Raw genomic sequence first — 17,209 nt, forward strand, 5'->3', positions numbered from 1 at the left:
ACACCTAAAACATGAATTTTTTAACTATAACTTAAAGCCCCTTTTTTTTTTTTTTTTTTTTTTTTTTTTTTTTAAACACAATTCATGCATGTAAACATCCTTGTGTCAGTCCTAGTCCTTATTACCACTTTATCAATTTGTGATTCTCTCTGGGGTTTTATGAGCAGAAGATCTCTGACTGAATCCTCAGCAGTTGAAGTGCAAGCCCACCATCTAGTGTTAAAACACCAGTAACAGTTGAACACTACAATCCTGTTGTTCTCAATCTCCTAACATTTCTCTTTTAGTGCCGAGCTAGTAAAGCATGATTTAACATTTTAGAATTTATTCAAACAATTAAAAGTGCAAAAATAACCCGCAAGCATGGTTTTAAGATGTTTATTTAAAAAATAAAATAGAAAAAAAAATTACATAAAAATATTGAAGGAAAACAAAACAATTCCTCCGTCTGACCTCTTGGATGCTTGGCGGCCACATTGAGGGACTTTCAGTATAAGGATTGACAGTTCAAGAGTGCTTTTGGCCACTGCGACATGACAGACGTCAGCAAAAAAAAAAAAGAAAAAAGAAAAAAAAAAAAAGTTACATTTAAAATCCATCATTGATTTTCAATGAGGAGTGTCACACTGTATCAAGCAGTACATCACCACAAAGGTCAAGCCATTAGAGTGAAATACTTCCACCTTTCCAACACACCTCTACAGATTCACTCAGGAAAAACAGGGAGCCATTTTCATTTGGACAAATCACCGATAAAGTAGGTCCTTATTTGAACCAAAGGAGGGGGAGAGATGCCTTAAAGTCTGACTCATTTTGCAAAAGATGCTGGTTCTATCTAAAAGCAGAAACTGCTATTAGAGTTACATTTGCCCTATTGCATTGATAGGCAGGCGAGTCAAGAGTTACAAGGACAATCCGTATAGTCTCCGTATCAGATATGACTCTGTAAAATGCATCACACAAGTCAAAGTCATTCAATACAGACTCCAGGACATGGTTGTAGCGTTGTAACAGCAGTAAGTGTAGTCCGGTTGATCTCCAGGAGGAAATATTTGCATTGCAAAAACTCCAGACAAGACGTCCAGGTGTTTTTCCTCCATTAAAACAGACTGAACTTGCATACAGGAACTGTTCACATGTACCTTGATGCGTCGATCTCAGGCCTGGGTCCGTTAACGGTCACTCCGGTTTAGTTTCTCAACAAGATTTACAAGCAAATGGCCGTCATGAGGGACACAGGAAGAGAGATTTTCAAAACTCCACTTGCATAGTAACAATAACCTGTATGCCTGTGACGTTCTGAGCAACAGCAATACAGTTTTAGTGTGCCATATACAAACAGAACAAAAACAAATTCAATACAGTACAGGAATAGGTTATTACCAAAAAGGCATATATTAGCGCAAGTACCTGGAAATAAATGCACATCAAGATTCCAGAAAGGAATCAAAATAAATTCCCTTTCTCCGCTAGTCTGATTCGGGTGCCCGTTCAGAAGTCGAACTAGGTCCGATTAGGGCACCTTGCATAAAGCTGCACTGATCTGGAGTCCGCTCGCACGTTCATTAGAGCTTCCCTAAAATAATTCACGTCTCACACTTACCTATAGCGATTTTAAAAGGACAGACACACACATAAATGAAAGCGCATTCGGACCAAGAGCTCGAGCTTTTTTTTTTTCGATTCTCAATCTGATAAACCCAAGTCCTACAGCCTCAATGCCACACAACTACGACCTTAAAGACAAACGTACGAGACGAATAAAAGCAACAGCTGAGTTTCTGAAGCTCAATGTAGGAACACAAAGTGAGAAATGGCAACACCTGTTGGCAAAGAGTGGAAAGTCGTTCTGCGAGGTCTAAACTGGCTGCTTTAACTTGCTCTTGACCAGGTGCAATTTATGCCGAGAAAAAGGGGAAGAGGGAATATAAACTCTCAAAAACAGTTTTAAAACAGACTTTTTCCCTTAAGGAGCCTGTCTGACAGGATCTGTAAACGATGAAGAAAATTAAAAACGTTACAAAAATAAAAACATTTTTACAAAACAAACAAACAAAAGGCTGGACATGGAAAAACAAAACCAAAAAAATTAAATATGTTTCCAGAGCGAAGGAAAAATACAGAAAAAGAGAAATTATTGCACAAAAAAGTAAAGGTTGCGTGATGTATACAGTCAATACGGGTGGGGATCTCTGGAAGCATCTCAAGTGCAGAATTTGAAGCCAGCGTTACACACACATACACACTCGTCACCTTTGAAACACACATCTTCACCCGATACAACAAACAAACACTTGAAATCCACTGAATCTAGTTCGTCCCACAAGTGAAGGGTGTCACGTTTAGACCAAAAATGTGAAGACAGGAAAACAAGGAGCATGAAACACATACAAAAAAAAAGGGAACGTTTCACCTGTCAACCTGGAAGTTGTGGAGTAGACTACCGGAAATACAGTTCCTGTTCTCGAAGCTTCCTCAGGAAGATTGCACAGGTCAAAAAAACATCAGTCTCAACATATACATGCACAGATTCAGTGGCAGACTGAACTACTTAGCACCACCATCACCACAACTACTGAACGAGGAGCTGGGTTTCAAACGCTGGTCTCTCTGTGCTCACACACCATCAGTAGGAGGGTAAATGAGTTCTCATCGTTTTAAGATGGGACCAGAGGGGTGGAAGAGGAAGCAAGTGTAGAGGGAGCGCCCAGAGGGGAGCCGTGTCGTCTTTATCTGCTGACGCTGGCCGGCAAACTGTCCCTCTTCCTGCGCCGCCAGGTGTTGCGGTTGTACTGAATGTGCCCTCGGTTGGAAATGCCAGGACTGTGCACCACGGCGGGATTGTGGAAGCCCTTCAGAGGGAATTTGGGACCTGCCTGCTGGAGATAAGACAAGACATGGCAACTTAGGACAATGCTAGCATCTGAAGAAAAAAATAAATAAATTCTCAGCAACACAAAATGTACTACCATTGGAAAGTTCAGAAAGGATGCATTAAATTACTGTAAAGACAGTAAAGACATTGGTAATGTTACAAAATGTTTCCATTTCAAATAAATGCTGTTCTTATGAACTTTTTATTCAAAGACATGAACAAAATGTATCCAAATATTAAGTAGCTTTCCAACATTTAATTTTAAAAAACATTGATAAAAAAAAAATGTTTCTTTAGCAGCAAACCAGCATATTAGAATGATTTCTGAAAGATCATGTGACACTGAAGACTGGAGTAATGATGCTGAAAATTCAGCTACGCCATCGCAGGAATAAAATTACATTTTCAAATAGAAAACAGTTATTTTAAATCGTTTCAAAATATTACTGTTTTTACTGTATTTCTGATTAATTAAATGCAGCCTTGGTGAGCATGAAATGTTTTTCATTAAAAGCATTTAAAAAAAAAAAAAAAAAAAAAAAAAAAAAAAAACATACTGACCCCAAACGTTTGAACAGGATTGGTGCATCTAAAATAATTAAATATAAAATTTAAAAAAAATATATACATGTGAATGATTTATGGAATTCTCAGGCATGTGATCAATTAAAAGACAAAAAAGTATTTAAGTATTATAATATATAACATGTAAAAGTGTTAAAATTATTATTGTTATTCTAACAACAATAATAATAATAATCTTTTTTTTTTTTTTTTTTTTTAAATGGTTGCCTACTTGCCTCAATTTCTTTGATTTCAAACATTAAACGAATGAGCTTATATTTTGGTGGAAAACCGGAAAAGTTACCGGGGCAACTGGAAAGTAATGCCATTTCAGTGCCAATTTTTTCTTGCATTTGGCACTTTAAATCCTTGCTAACATGCTAAGGGTGTCCTGCAGGTGGCGCTGCAAGCTCATTTTAGTTTTGTTGGCAATTTCAATCATCATACATATTGTGTAGTATTATTTTTAGTACAGCAGTTTTTTAAAATGATTTCTATTATGAAGAGTGCTGTAGAAATTTATTTGAATTTCTCTAATATTCATTAAAAAAAAAAATAGAGAGCAATTTATTAAATTGATGAAAGATTACTTAAAATTATTGAATGCTTGATCTGATTGGACATTACATTGACACCAAGGTGGGCATTACATTTCTTAATTTTACCCTATCCTGTCATTAAACTAGTCTGAAATCTCGATGAAGGAGGAAAAGTTGGGCTCACTGTCAAGATACAGCATGTAGAGGAGAGCGCACGTGGGACAGCCTACCTTTGGATGGTGGTGGGGACTGGGTAGAGGGCTGGGGGAAGCTGGGGGGACTGCAGGGGGGGGCATGTGGTGATATGGGGGTGGTCCATCTGCCATACACACCTGTCTGCCAGGTAGAGCGTGGAGAGAAAGATTGCCTGGGATTGACACTCTCGCCTGGAGAAACAGAGAGAGAGGGGAAGTTGGATCCAAGAACATGCCAGTGTTACCTAACCAACAGAGTATCATCATCACAATTAGCTAGCAAAACAAAATCGCCCCTCACCTGGTTGGCCGGAGGCATGGTGAGTGCTGCCGTGATGTTGGCTTTGCCCGTACCCATCTGAAGCGCTGATGGCAGGGGTCCCGGTGCCAGAATCTGGAGAGGGAAGGGGGCTACAGGTGGAGTGACATACGGTGTGGAGTCAGAATCCTGGAGGAGCAGAAGTCAGTTATGTGAGGGAATGACAATCTAAGGCATATTAACCCTGTAAAGTCTGACATATGAAATTAGTCAAATCATTTTTTTTTAAATAAAAATGGAACAAATTTGTTGAACCTTTAAACAAACAAAAAAAGTTCTAAAACTTTGTTGAATATCATATATGCTTTTATAGTTCATATAGTATAATATAGTGAGAATTTGAAGCTCATAGCAGCTCAATTTTATTCAGAGGCCCAAACTGAGCAAAAATATACAATTTGTTGCAGTTGCTGATATTTACATGGCCAAAAAGTAAGATGATATTCTAATAGCTTGTAATGTAAATCAATGAGATCTACTTATAAATGCAATGCATATAAATATCAGTTTTTCACTATATCTTCCATAAAATTTGTCTTAGTAAGATGATGTTTAAATGCTTAGATTTATTATCAAAACTCTGTAGGTTCTATTTTGGGGGTCAAAACATATAATGCAATGCAATACAACTGAGAGAAGTACATATAAATGTTCCTCAAAAGCCTGATGTATTATATTTGACTAGAGCTGCACGTCATCATTAAAAGCATGATCCCGAATCAAACACCCATGTGATTTTATTCCTAAATGACAGTGATTTAGTTTGACAAGTATGATCACAGCAGAACATTCAAATCTGCTGTCGCACTGCCGCTGAGCCAGAGACAGCAGATGTCATGTTGGCTAGGTATGAAACAGCTTCACAATCTTTTATTTCTCTGTTACAAATACAATAATTCAAATTATCACAGAAATACTGGGATAAAACGTTAAAGTTCGGATATAGACACTAATGTCGATGGTAGCCATCAAAATAGAGTAAGCGGGCTTTCACACTGGCAGTTTAGTTCGAAATGAGGCACGGGTCACATGAAAAATCGCTAATGCGAACCCGAGACTACCTGAAAGATGTAGTCTGAGTTTGGTTGCACTTATACATATACTGTACCGAGTCCGTGTTCCAACTGGTTTGTTAAGTTTTAATCATCCTGATCATTTAGAGGCCTAAATTTATTTCATTTAGAGGCATTAATACAATACAGTAGGCTTTATAGGGTTAAAGTATGAATACAGATGAAGGACAATGCTTACGATATCACTGCCTGACAGCGAGGACGCAGAAGAAGCAGAGGAGTGCTGTTGAGGGCTGGACAGGGACATGGGCGAGTCTGCGCTGTGAGGGGACACCGAGTCCCTCTGCTGCTGGTCCTCCACACCTACATTCAGCAGTGTGACCGTCTCCACCTGCTCCACTGAGTCTTTATGAGATGGACCTGCATGCAAAAGCCATCAAAACATCAGCCAAATCACAGCAGGTTGCATTTGAAACATGGCTGAAATATGCAGATTCAGTATAGAGCAACTATCTGTCTGTCAAACCAGACTGAGGACTTCCATAGCCACTTTTCAAAAGGTCACATACTCCATTACCAAACTAATCTACCAAGCTTCAGTTTAATAAAACACATTAACCACAGTCAAAGACATGAATAAGATGTGTGAAAGGGATAAAATGCTGTTGAGAAGGACAAAGGTCAAAATGAAAGGGTCTGCCAAAGTGACACTCCATCACTGCAACGCACACAGGCATTCGTTGACCAATGAAATGTTATCCTTTTATTGGGCAAAAAAGTAGAGTTTTAATTTCTTTGAATTACTTTTGAAATAGATTCATAATTTCTCACTTCAACCAACATCTAGGACAGCGGCTTCCACTAGGGGGCCTCAAAACAACCATTAAAATAAGAAAACGACTAAACATCAGTGCTAAGCTACAAAATATATAATAGATGAAATTCACCTAGTATGATATATTGTCTGAAACTATATTTACATTGATACGTACCAGGATTCCTCTCCATGCGGGAGTTGTGTCTGCCACCCCACTTCTTTATGATCCACTCTCTGTAGTCAATGACTTCCTGGGTGACTTTAATAATGCGGCCCAAAGTGCTAAGGGGACAAGATAAATGATAAATGAAATAAAACAGAATGTTTGAGAGAATTAGTGTGAACATGTTTGTATGCAGATATGTTGTACCTGTCACTGTCTTTGTTGGGGTAAGAACGTGCAAGAGGCGAGACGGCGTGACCCAGTATTATATACGCATAGTCAAAAGCTTCCTTCACCTGCATGGCACCATAAGAGCTTCTGCCCACATCATTACCTAAGCAGTCACACAAAAAGGAAAAAGGAAATGTAAGCTTTATGTGCTATGCATTTTTATTATAGGTGTGAATCTTTTTCAATTCACAATTCATAGATTTTTGATTCTATTCAGGAATGATTTTTTAAATTCATTAATAAACAGTCTCAGTGTGCTTCACATGAGGAATTAGTCAAATATAGTCACTTATAAGGTTCCAATCCAGTTACGATTCTGCCTCAGAAGGCAGTAGACAGCAAGAAGCTCTCTAGGTTTTGCATTAATTCAAATTCAGTTTTTTAACTGTACCTGGAAGAAGAGGGTCCTCAATACACAGCATGGAGGGCCTGTAGCCATTACTCATGGCCTTCATGATGTCCTCTTTAGCCATGTAAGCACCACCATTCTTTATCCTGATGCCTGTCTTCAGGTAGTTGAAATGTCTTCCATACAGCTCAAAGAACTCGATGAGCAGAATGCCAAGGTTCATGTTGGGATTCCTGGCATCAATTCTTGGGTGTAACTGTGGGTGTAAACCAAAAATCAGCAGGCAAGTCGGGACATTCTCTTTATTTTTTTTGGTACAGTCATAAGAAATGAGTGTGGCTGATGCAGTCCAACAAAGGTAGTAAAATATGCTTGACAATGACAGATTCTCTAAATGAGACAAGAACAAGTTATTTTTGATGTAAAACACTGTGTTTCTTCTCTTTGTCTGCATGTTGAAACAGTTTTCATGCTTGAAAACTAGACTGGCTGCTAATGTTGCACCTGTAAGAAGCTGATGACCATCAGGATGAGACTATAAGAACTGATTCCCCCTGTGAAGACTTCGTTGAGGTCTCGCTGTAGCAGGAACTGTTTCAGCACGAAGATTAAATAAGGCAGCACGGTATACTTCTGTGTGGGAGAAAAAAAAAAAAAGTGATGATATTTTAGACTTTAAAACTGTACAGATCCTTTTTATACCAGGCATTAAGAAGCAACTCAAAGGGCGACACTGTGACCACTTGAAATGTGAATTCAGCAAGGATTTCATCATGCATTTTTTAACAAAAGAGTCCTTTTACAAAAACAGTGTCATTACATGTTGATGTCAGGAATATTGAAGTGTGAAGTCTTGCACATTTATGTACTTTCAAAGCCTAAAACATGGAAATTGCATATACGGCTGTCTTTCACTGGAGATAACATCCAGATGTTCAGAAGCAGCAGAAATATTTACATGAGGTAAAGTGTTATGATAACTGGAGACGGGCCAATAAATCTTACATTCCTCCATGGACATAGTCTTAAAGGCTTTGGGTCTCATTCACTAATGGTGCATATAATTGATAGTTTTCTTATTATTCCTCCATGGTGGAAGTGTATGGCAGCACTATGAACCATGCATAGAAAATGATGAAATTTGGCATATTAATTGGGGTGGTTTTGAACAGAACCCTGACCACCTTTACATATATACCACCAGTTCAAAAATTCACTTTTCTTTTATCCTAAAAGAAACTACAATTCTATGAAACTAAATTCTTAGTACACCTGATTACTCTCCTCATACATTAGATTACAATATCTTACATTAAGACCTATTACAGTAGTAATAGATGTACTGTAGATGTACTGTATTCTGTTTTTTCCACTACTCCTTTGGCTCAGATGATCATTGGACTGAGCCGCACAGAAATGACTGAAGAGAATTTTGATATTCCTTTTTGTTCAAAAGTTATTATGGAAAGTTAACACCGTCGACCCAAAACTAAATGAGATGCTCTATATCTTCAATACTTCGATCTATTAAAGAGAAACTTGGTACATTTCATTAGCACCATAATCTGCAGGTGGCACTGTTCTCAAATTTGGCATGTACCTTCAGGTCATGAAATCCCCAACCCCCCAAAAAAACGAAGAAAAAAAAGCTATTTTCGTTTATAACTTTTGAAAAGTTTGTCAGAAAATCATCGTCTACAAATTACTTGAATCATGCTGAATCCGCTGATATTATTTCGCCAGGATTGGATGAACCACCTTCTGCCATTTTGAAATTTTTCCAAATTGTTATATATATATATATATATATATATATATATATATATATATATATATATATATATATATTATTTTTTTTTTTTTTTTTTTTATTTAAAGCTTTGGCATATAGGAACAAAATTTGCTACATAATAGACAGCAAACTTCAAGCCAGCGCCACCTAGCGTTCAGAAGATGAGGCTTTTTACAAAAAAAAAAACAAAAAAAAAAAAAAAACAATCTTCTAACTTGAAAAAAATAAATTCTCTCAATGTCTTCCTCAGTTTATACCAATTCCAACATCTCATTTGTCATTTTCCAACATTTTGGTCAGCCACCATGTGGAAGTGTATGAAAAACAGTTTTTCACTACTCTTACAAATTATAACAGGTGTGCACTGCATATGGATACAAAACCTTAAATATACAAAACCTCCCTGTGTTGATTGACGCATTTGCTGTACTTGCAGTGTTTCTTTCTGTGTTTGCTGTGCCTTTGGTGTTTGGCCCATAATTGCAGCTTGCAGCTTTATTTGCCTTATGTTTTGTTCAATTTATGAAGGTGCTGTAAACTGAATTGACATTCTATTGCAACTGTACAATAATATTGTGTATATATAGTAAGAAAAAAAAAAAAAAAAAAAAAAAAAAAAAAAAAAATCTCTTGTGGTTGCACAGATGAGAGCTATGAAGGTGATCTGCTGTCACAGGAGACTATATCAGGTATGCACATGGAAACAACCCTGGCAAAAAAAGCATTCAAACATCTGTGTTGAATGCTTGCTGACAGATGTTAAAGTTATGCATCACCCTTCTCCTCCTTCCTTTTCTATAAGCCTGACATGTAATCAGCAGATAAGAAGTAAATCTAGGACAACTAGAACATGTAAATACAAGCCGGGTTAAAAAAAAAAAAAAAAAAAAAAAAAACTTTCACAGTAAAAAGTAAACATGCTGTTCTTAGAAGGTTGACAAGAAAATGAAGAAAATGTAGAAATTTATGCAAATAATTCAACCATAGTATACTGATAATTGCCTACTTGAGCTGAAAGAACTGAGAAATTAAAAGCAAATCAATTCTGTTTACCAAACCCAATCAGCTAGTCAAAACATTACAACTTACATTTACACAGAAAATGAAGCATGCAAAGTTTAACTAAATTACACGATATTCAGAATGTAGTCACGTTGTAAATACATTATTGTCTGTTACAGTTTGACGTTCTCGCCTTTTTGCAAATTAGACAAAAAGTAATTTTTACAGAAAAAAAAAAAATATACCATTTTAGTGAAAATTGAATATGACATGATAAATACTGAGCAAATTTAAAGGATATAAGCAAAAACTAACAGTAAATTAGCAAACAATATTCAGTTCTCAAGAGCACTCACTCTTGTGACTAAACAAATACATCACCATCTGGAAGTTTGGGGTTGGGAAGATTTCACAATGTTTTTGAAAAGTATTTTTGTTATTTTATTTTTACAGACTAAAAGTGATTTATATGCCATTAGTGAAATTAATATGAACTAGAATTATTGAATATGACATCCCTATACTATAACTAAAACAATCAAGGCAAAAAATAACACATATGAATTTAAGTAAACCAGCAAACAATATTCAGATGCACTCACTCCTGCGACTACATATAGATTTACAGAATGTGCTAAACATTACCTTCACATATTCTTTGATGAAGCTAGCAGCTTTGATGCCCGTCTCCACGTTGAAACTGATGTCCACTTTCACATCGGTCTCCTGATCTGTCAGTTTGATGATTGGTACCTTCAAAATTGAGAGAAATAAATATAAAATAATTAAATTGCCAAGAAACCACCAAATGTTACCAAAAAAGCAACAACCTCTGCATATGAAACAGTTAAACTGAGTTTATAAAATGTTAAATCAACAGTAGAGGGAAAAATACATACCGTAGCTTTGTCAAGAACTTTGATGGAATAGGGTTCTGCCACATTGTGTTTTCTGAGGGCCTGCTCCAACTGCTGCAGGGGAGGTTTCTCCCATTTCCCAAACACCACCAGGTCAATGTCACTACAGTGTAAAGAATCAGCCAGATTCTTTCATATAGCTCTACATATAAATAACTTGCAATTTCTCCACATGAAAACAAAACCACCTCACAGCAAAAAGTGTTTTTGCTGTCAAATAAACTCATTCATCGTTTTCTCAGTAGAGTTAAACCAAATACATGGGGCTTAATGACTTAACAAGGAAAATCTGTCAGGCTTCAGACTCAGAGACAAACCAAAACCAATTGTGGGACTGAACAAATTTTAGAAAGCTACAGATCTAGTTTGTTCATTTGTGACATCCACATTGAGGCACATATTGAGTTAGCAAATTGCAATTGATCGTAAAATGCCTGCTCAGTTATTGAAAAAAAAAAAAAAAAAAAAAAAAAAAAAGCAGCTCAGAGCCAAAAAAAGGCTAACACGCTATTATTGTGATGCACATGCCATGGTCACTTCTCATCCTTCTGTGAGAGTCATCTTACTGAAAATAGTGTTTTGACTACACAGCAACAACAGATCAGCATGAGCAACTTTATGTGTTGAGAACTGCTAAGGGTTCGGTTCAAAATCTCACTGTTGTGTTAATGTGCAAAAACATACACACTACTGTACGTTCATTTACCTGGTTGGGAGAAAGAGTCCAGTGCTAAAGCTGCCAAAAATCTGGACCTAAGTAAATAGAAGTAAAAACAGTTACATTTGTATACTAATTTGTAATGCCAACAGCCCAATTCTTTTATATACATAAGCTCTTAAGCTTGCTTACATCAGCGGTTGGCCACAACTCCTTGATAACCGTCTCTATCCTGTCCACTACCTCCTGTCTCATGGTGGCTTCCTCAGGACGAGGAGACATAAACTTGTAAAAGTCCATGATTTCTTCATGCAACCTTAGAAAAATAAATAAAGAAGACAATTATGGAAAGGCAGTTGGTACAATTTAAAAAGCCATTCACGCACATCAATCATGTAAACAACTCATGAAGCAAGAATCTTGAGATTTAAGATAAAAATTTTTAAAAAAATCCTGTACAATTATACTTGGACCACAGGACTAAGAACTTGATTGGTTAAATGTGTCAACCAACACGTGTTTAGGCATTTCATAGCAAACTCACATTCAGATCTGGTTCCATTCTGGTATGGAAACAGCCACGTTTCACAATCCAATCAATTCCCGATGGATAAAAATCAACTGCCAGAAATATTTAACGTTTGCAACATGGAAAAGACACCCCGGTACAATACAATAGGGTAAAACTGATGATGTGCTGACAAATTCATGTGTAAATTCTAAATCCATTATGTAGTAATCAATGAAAATTTTAACCATACAGAGAAAATGAACAATAGAATGTTGAGATGCAAAATTTAGTGCAGTGGTTAATAAAAAAATGTTTTATATAACTTGATTCATGAACCTCAACATTTGGTTCCCAAATGAAGAATCTTTGGTAAGCCATGTTGAGCGGACTAGATTTTAATTAGGTTTTTGGTTTGAAAAATAATATAATATAATATAAATATAATACACACACACATATATATATATATATATATATATATATATATATATATATATATATATATATATATATATATATATATATATATATATATATATATATATATACACACACACACATACATTTTTTTTTTCCAACACTTGTAGTCTGTCTTACACCAATGTTTCTGAATTTAAACTTTAAGCTAACTTACAGAATTGAGAGTTCCTATAACTGTAATAAACAATAACAAACAAATACTGATTTTAAAACGCAGCCTACCTTAACAGCATTTTGCACCTATGATACACAGAAAAGCTGTCTAGGACTAGATAGGCCACTCACAAGGATTTGAGACACAGTCACTGCCTCATTTGGTTCCAGATTCTTTGGTGGAAAAATTCCAGAGGTCTGTAACCATCCACCACAAATGTAACAAGTTCATGCAACAAATTCATCCCATCTTACAAGCCAACAATTGCTGGGTTACTAAAGACATGCAATGCATTAAGTGACCAGTGCTCTACTCATAAATCAGCAAACACTAAAATCCTGAATCCAGCCAACATTAATAGACAGATGACAACATATGAAACAAAACGGCCAGTTAAAAGTAGAGCTGCACGATACTGGATAAATTGAGAATTACGATTTTTGGTTTCAAATAGAAATCACGATTCTAAACAGACAACTAAACAAAAAAAAACATAACTTACAAGAAATTCTGACAAAATATTAACTGGTGCAGTCTAGGGCTGTCACAATTCCTCGATTAAATTCAAAAACTTGATTTGAAAAAAAATCCTTGATTGCAATTTACCCGTGACGATTAACTGGCAAAATACTGGAAGTGGCGCACTCAATCAATGAACCGCATTATTATACTGTTTTCTGAGCTGAACGATGTATTAAGACATTTAAAAATCATAATAAAGCATAATGCTATTGTGAATTCAAAAAGGCTGTGATTCAATTCAATAAATATAGGAGCTGCAGGTTTATTTACATGCGTGTAGGTTACGTGCATCTCAGAGCGGCTCATCAGAACGTGATAAACATTTGCCAAACAGGTGAATATTTTACAAATTAATATAAATGTTTTGTCTCTTAGAAATGAACATTTAACAGAAGCTTGAGTAGAGTGATAGTAGCAATAGCTTGAGTTGGGACACAGATGTAAATTTGTTCACTGAAAAAAAAAAAAAAAAAAAAAAAAGTTGATTAAACTTAATAAAAATAGTTGGCACAACATTTTTATAGGGTAAAATTTGGTCTTCCATAGTGTTTGGATCATGTTAACCACAGGTAAAAAGTAACAATTGTTTCTGTGGTATTTGTTATATAAAAAAAACAAAACAAAACAGTAGCCTAAAGACATTTAGTATAATACAAATGCACAAATAACTGACATTTTATACATTTAATGACCACAATAATATTGTACAATCAATACAAATAACCCACATTTCTGCCACAATCCCATGGTTACCATATTGGTGACTTGTGGATTGAAAAGCTACAGGCGAATCATTGTCATTTAGGAATATGATTGCGTGGGTGTTTGAATCGAGATTGTGATCTTTTACCGATTAATTATGCAGCTCTAGTTAAAAGCACTTGTCAGAATTGAATTGCTGTTTGCTTATATTTGTAAACTCTATATTTGAAAAAGTGTGGTTGATAAAAACTTCATTTAGTCACATGACATTAAGTTTGATTCATTTCAGTGAATTGGATCAGTTTTTCAAACAGCTTAAAAACACAGCTTGGCGAATAACTGCATTATCACGTGGTCCCGCACATCCCGCCATGGCATATTGAGTGCAATAGTGCCATCCACTTTTTCAGCGGTGTGTGTTGGTTCCAGAAGTATTTTTTCCATTCATTTTTCAAATTAGGATTTTAAAATAGTCTTTGTTAAAGCATTTCAATCCATTAACCAAACTTTATTTGACAAAAAGAGTATTTGAAAATCAAACAAAAAGACAAAAGGTACACAAACCTGTGCACTTAACTGCTTTACGGAGAGAAAGAACAAGAAACCTATGAATAATTCCGAATGACAGTTGAATTAAAAACTATTGATTTAAAGATGTTAATTATGTATATAAAAAACAATATATTTTACATTCATTGCAAAATATTTAAGTAGCTTGAAAGCATAGAAAAACTGACTACATTTGCAGTGCTTCATGGGAGTGGGTGGGAACTAAAATTATCTTGCTCGTCACAATTCGGATTGGTCGAGACTGCTCTGCAGAATCATGGATAATGTAGTTTTCACACCAGAAATTCCACTGTTGAAAAGTTCTTAAATACATGAGAATGTATAGAAGAATGTACCATCGATTAACAATCTCGTAGCTCACAGTAAATGTCTTTAAAGGTTTATAGAAGTTACTTTTATAAATCATATCTGCTTATTGAGAAAATTAATGCTTATTGAATAGAGAATGAAGATTTTTACTCCCAGAACCTGACTGTTACCACACTCCAAAACGCCTATTATTAGTTTTAACAAAGTCCCTTTAAGGTATATAAAATCTTTGGTTTTGAGCCTTAATAATTTACTGTATTTTTTTTTGTGTTTCGCTTAAAGGATTAGTTCACTTTCAAATTAATTTTTCGTGAATTTACTCACCCCCACGTCATTCAAGATGTTCATGTCTTTCTTTCTTCAGTCGAAAAGAAATTAAGGTTTTTGATGAAAACATTCCAGGATTTTTCTCCATATAGTGAACTTCAATGGAGCCCAAACGGCTGAAGGTCAAAATTACAGTTTACAGCGATCCCAGACAAGGAACAAGAGAGAAACCATCGCTCATTTTATAATCTTTTTTTTTTATACGTTTTAACCGTAAATGCTCATCTTGAACTAGCTCTCTTCTCTATTTGAATTCCAGCAGTGTAGACACTGCTAAGTGTATTACTGCCCTCCACAGGTCAAAATTAGAACTAAACTGTCATATACAATATTGTAGGCAGGTATATAACAATTAGTTCAAACTTTAACCAGTGGAGGGCAGTAATACACTTAGCAGTGTCTACACTGTCAGAATTCAAATAGAGAAGAAGAGAGCTAGTTCAAGATGAGCATTTATTGTTAAAACTTGTATAATTTTTTTTTTTTTTTAGAAAATGAGCGATGGTTTCTCTAGATAAGACCCTTATTCCTCGTTTGGGATTGTGTAGAACGTTTTGAAGCTGTAATGAAACTGTAATTTTGATCTTCAACTGTTTGGGCTCCATTGAAGTCCACTATAAAGAGAAAAATCCTGCAATTCTTTCACCAAAAACCTTAATTTCTTTTCGACTGATGAAAGAAAGACACAAACATCTTGGATGACATGGGGGTGAGTAAATTATTAGGAAATTTTCATTTGAAAGTAAACTAATCCTTTAAATAAAATGTACATCCATGATTCTTAATTCAGCGAATCAGTGAGAGTTGACTCAAAAACGCACTCCGAATGATTCAATCCGATTCGTGGATGAATCGCAGAGACCGGAAGAGATCCGATTCAAAAGAGCGATTCGTTGACAAACAGGACATCGCTAGCCTACTACACATAAACTGCTAACACACGCATACATTCCACAAGTGACCCAACCCACAGAGGCTCATAACCAAACCTAGGACACCCAGCTAGCGTGCTAAAGCTAAAATCCCGTTCCAATACGTCAAAAGGGCCCAGTGACACTTTATCAAACACATAAGGCCACAGAAAAAATAGCGTAACATTATAACGACCCATTCCGAGCGCTGCTGTTGTTATAAATCAAGCTCATCTCACCCGTCAACCCCTGGGTTATATTTCCTTGTCTTCCACGGCGTACCGGAGTTCTCATAATTGCCGTTAGTCCAGTTGGAGAGCAAATAGTTTATCCCATAGGTGCTGGCCTTATTATCGCTTTTCCTCCGGCCCGGATGATGGTGTTGGTGATGGTGGTTGTGAATCGCTGCCGGATGGGACGGATGGCGCTTCATGCAACTCTGCTGCTGCTGCTCTTGATGGAAATGCCGTATATGAGGAAGATGATGATGATGGTTGACGTTATTCAGCACGTTTTCGCTGCAAGTAAAAAATGGATGGCCCTTGTTCATATTTCCAGCGATCACATTAGGGCTTGTAGTCCTTATTTTAGAGCAGCTGGACGCCAAATCCGCCACCGAGCCGGTCTTTTGGGTCATTTCGCCGTCTCCCGTGTTTCCATTTAACGGGTGAGCCACAGAGCCGCTGCCCGTGATCGCAGTGCCGTTGTTTTTAATGTTAGTGCTGTTATTTGCATTGGACGCTACAGTCTTATAAAAGTCAGACGCCGGAGAATTGCCATAGAAGTTGTTGTGGTGATGGTGGCTCTGGTGCTGACCTGTGTTAGTCCGGTTTACCTGAGACGTTTCCCACACACGCATCCATAAAGCGTTCGCAGGACCTTTCTGTTCCGGCTGAATCCAAGCGACCCTCGGATCCATTCAACTTGACGTTCTAACAGCCCTGTCAAACAAACGAACGCCTTTCCCCCCCGTACAGCGGATAAGTTTGAGTCCGGACTGCGAGAATATGCCTGTAAACTGGGTTACGCGAAACGACAGGGAAAATAACGACGTGCCAAACGCCACAACCGACCAACGGGAATCAATTAGTGGCCCTTTACCCCGCTAGCTATAAACTGTTAGCTAAACTACAGTATTTCCAATATGGCGTACTCTATTCCCTTGAACCCCGAAATCCAGTACGCATGTGTAGGATTTAAACCATCGGGGCAGCACACACCCCCCAGACTCTAAAACCGAGCAGGCGCAATCTGAGCCTATTCATCAACCCCACCCTTCTAACCGGCATC

At 36.7% G+C, this 17,209-nt stretch overlaps 1 protein-coding gene across 6 annotated transcripts; it reads right to left on the bottom strand.

Annotated features, from left to right (window-relative positions):
- Positions 1 to 364: 364 nt before the first annotated feature.
- tent4a (terminal nucleotidyltransferase 4A) lies at positions 365 to 17,209 on the bottom strand. Of its 6 annotated transcripts, none has more exons than XM_048201217.1 (14): positions 16,159 to 17,209; positions 11,626 to 11,749; positions 11,482 to 11,528; positions 10,758 to 10,878; positions 10,504 to 10,611; positions 7,569 to 7,697; positions 7,107 to 7,320; positions 6,692 to 6,818; positions 6,497 to 6,603; positions 5,743 to 5,924; positions 4,474 to 4,620; positions 4,311 to 4,364; positions 3,437 to 3,464; positions 365 to 2,876 (listed from the first exon to the last, which is right to left on the bottom strand). In XM_048201217.1, exons 1-14 carry the CDS (start codon positions 16,836 to 16,838, stop codon positions 2,650 to 2,652), a joined length of 2,295 nt encoding a protein of 764 aa, XP_048057174.1. In that variant the 5' UTR covers positions 16,839 to 17,209; the 3' UTR covers positions 365 to 2,649. The 6 variants fall into 6 exon arrangements, with proteins under 6 accessions (XP_048057174.1, XP_048057173.1, XP_048057177.1 ...); XM_048201216.1 differs by having other exon boundaries at positions 4,209 to 4,364; XM_048201220.1 differs by lacking the exon at positions 3,437 to 3,464 and having other exon boundaries at positions 365 to 2,879.

This window comes from Megalobrama amblycephala, linkage group LG9, assembly GCF_018812025.1.
Source record: "Megalobrama amblycephala isolate DHTTF-2021 linkage group LG9, ASM1881202v1, whole genome shotgun sequence".
Taxonomy (NCBI): domain Eukaryota; kingdom Metazoa; phylum Chordata; class Actinopteri; order Cypriniformes; family Xenocyprididae; genus Megalobrama; species Megalobrama amblycephala.

Coding starts and splice junctions, on each gene's coding strand:
- tent4a (XM_048201216.1), bottom strand. CDS start 16,838: ATGGATCCGAGGGTCGCTTGGATTCAGCCGGAACAGAAAGGTCCTGCG. Junction 10,612..10,757: donor AAGTTCTTGACAAAGCTACG/GTATGTATTTTT, acceptor TCAATTTTGAAG/GTACCAATCATCAAACTGAC. Junction 4,621..5,742: donor CGCTGTCAGGCAGTGATATC/GTAAGCATTGTC, acceptor CTGCTCCTCCAG/GATTCTGACTCCACACCGTA.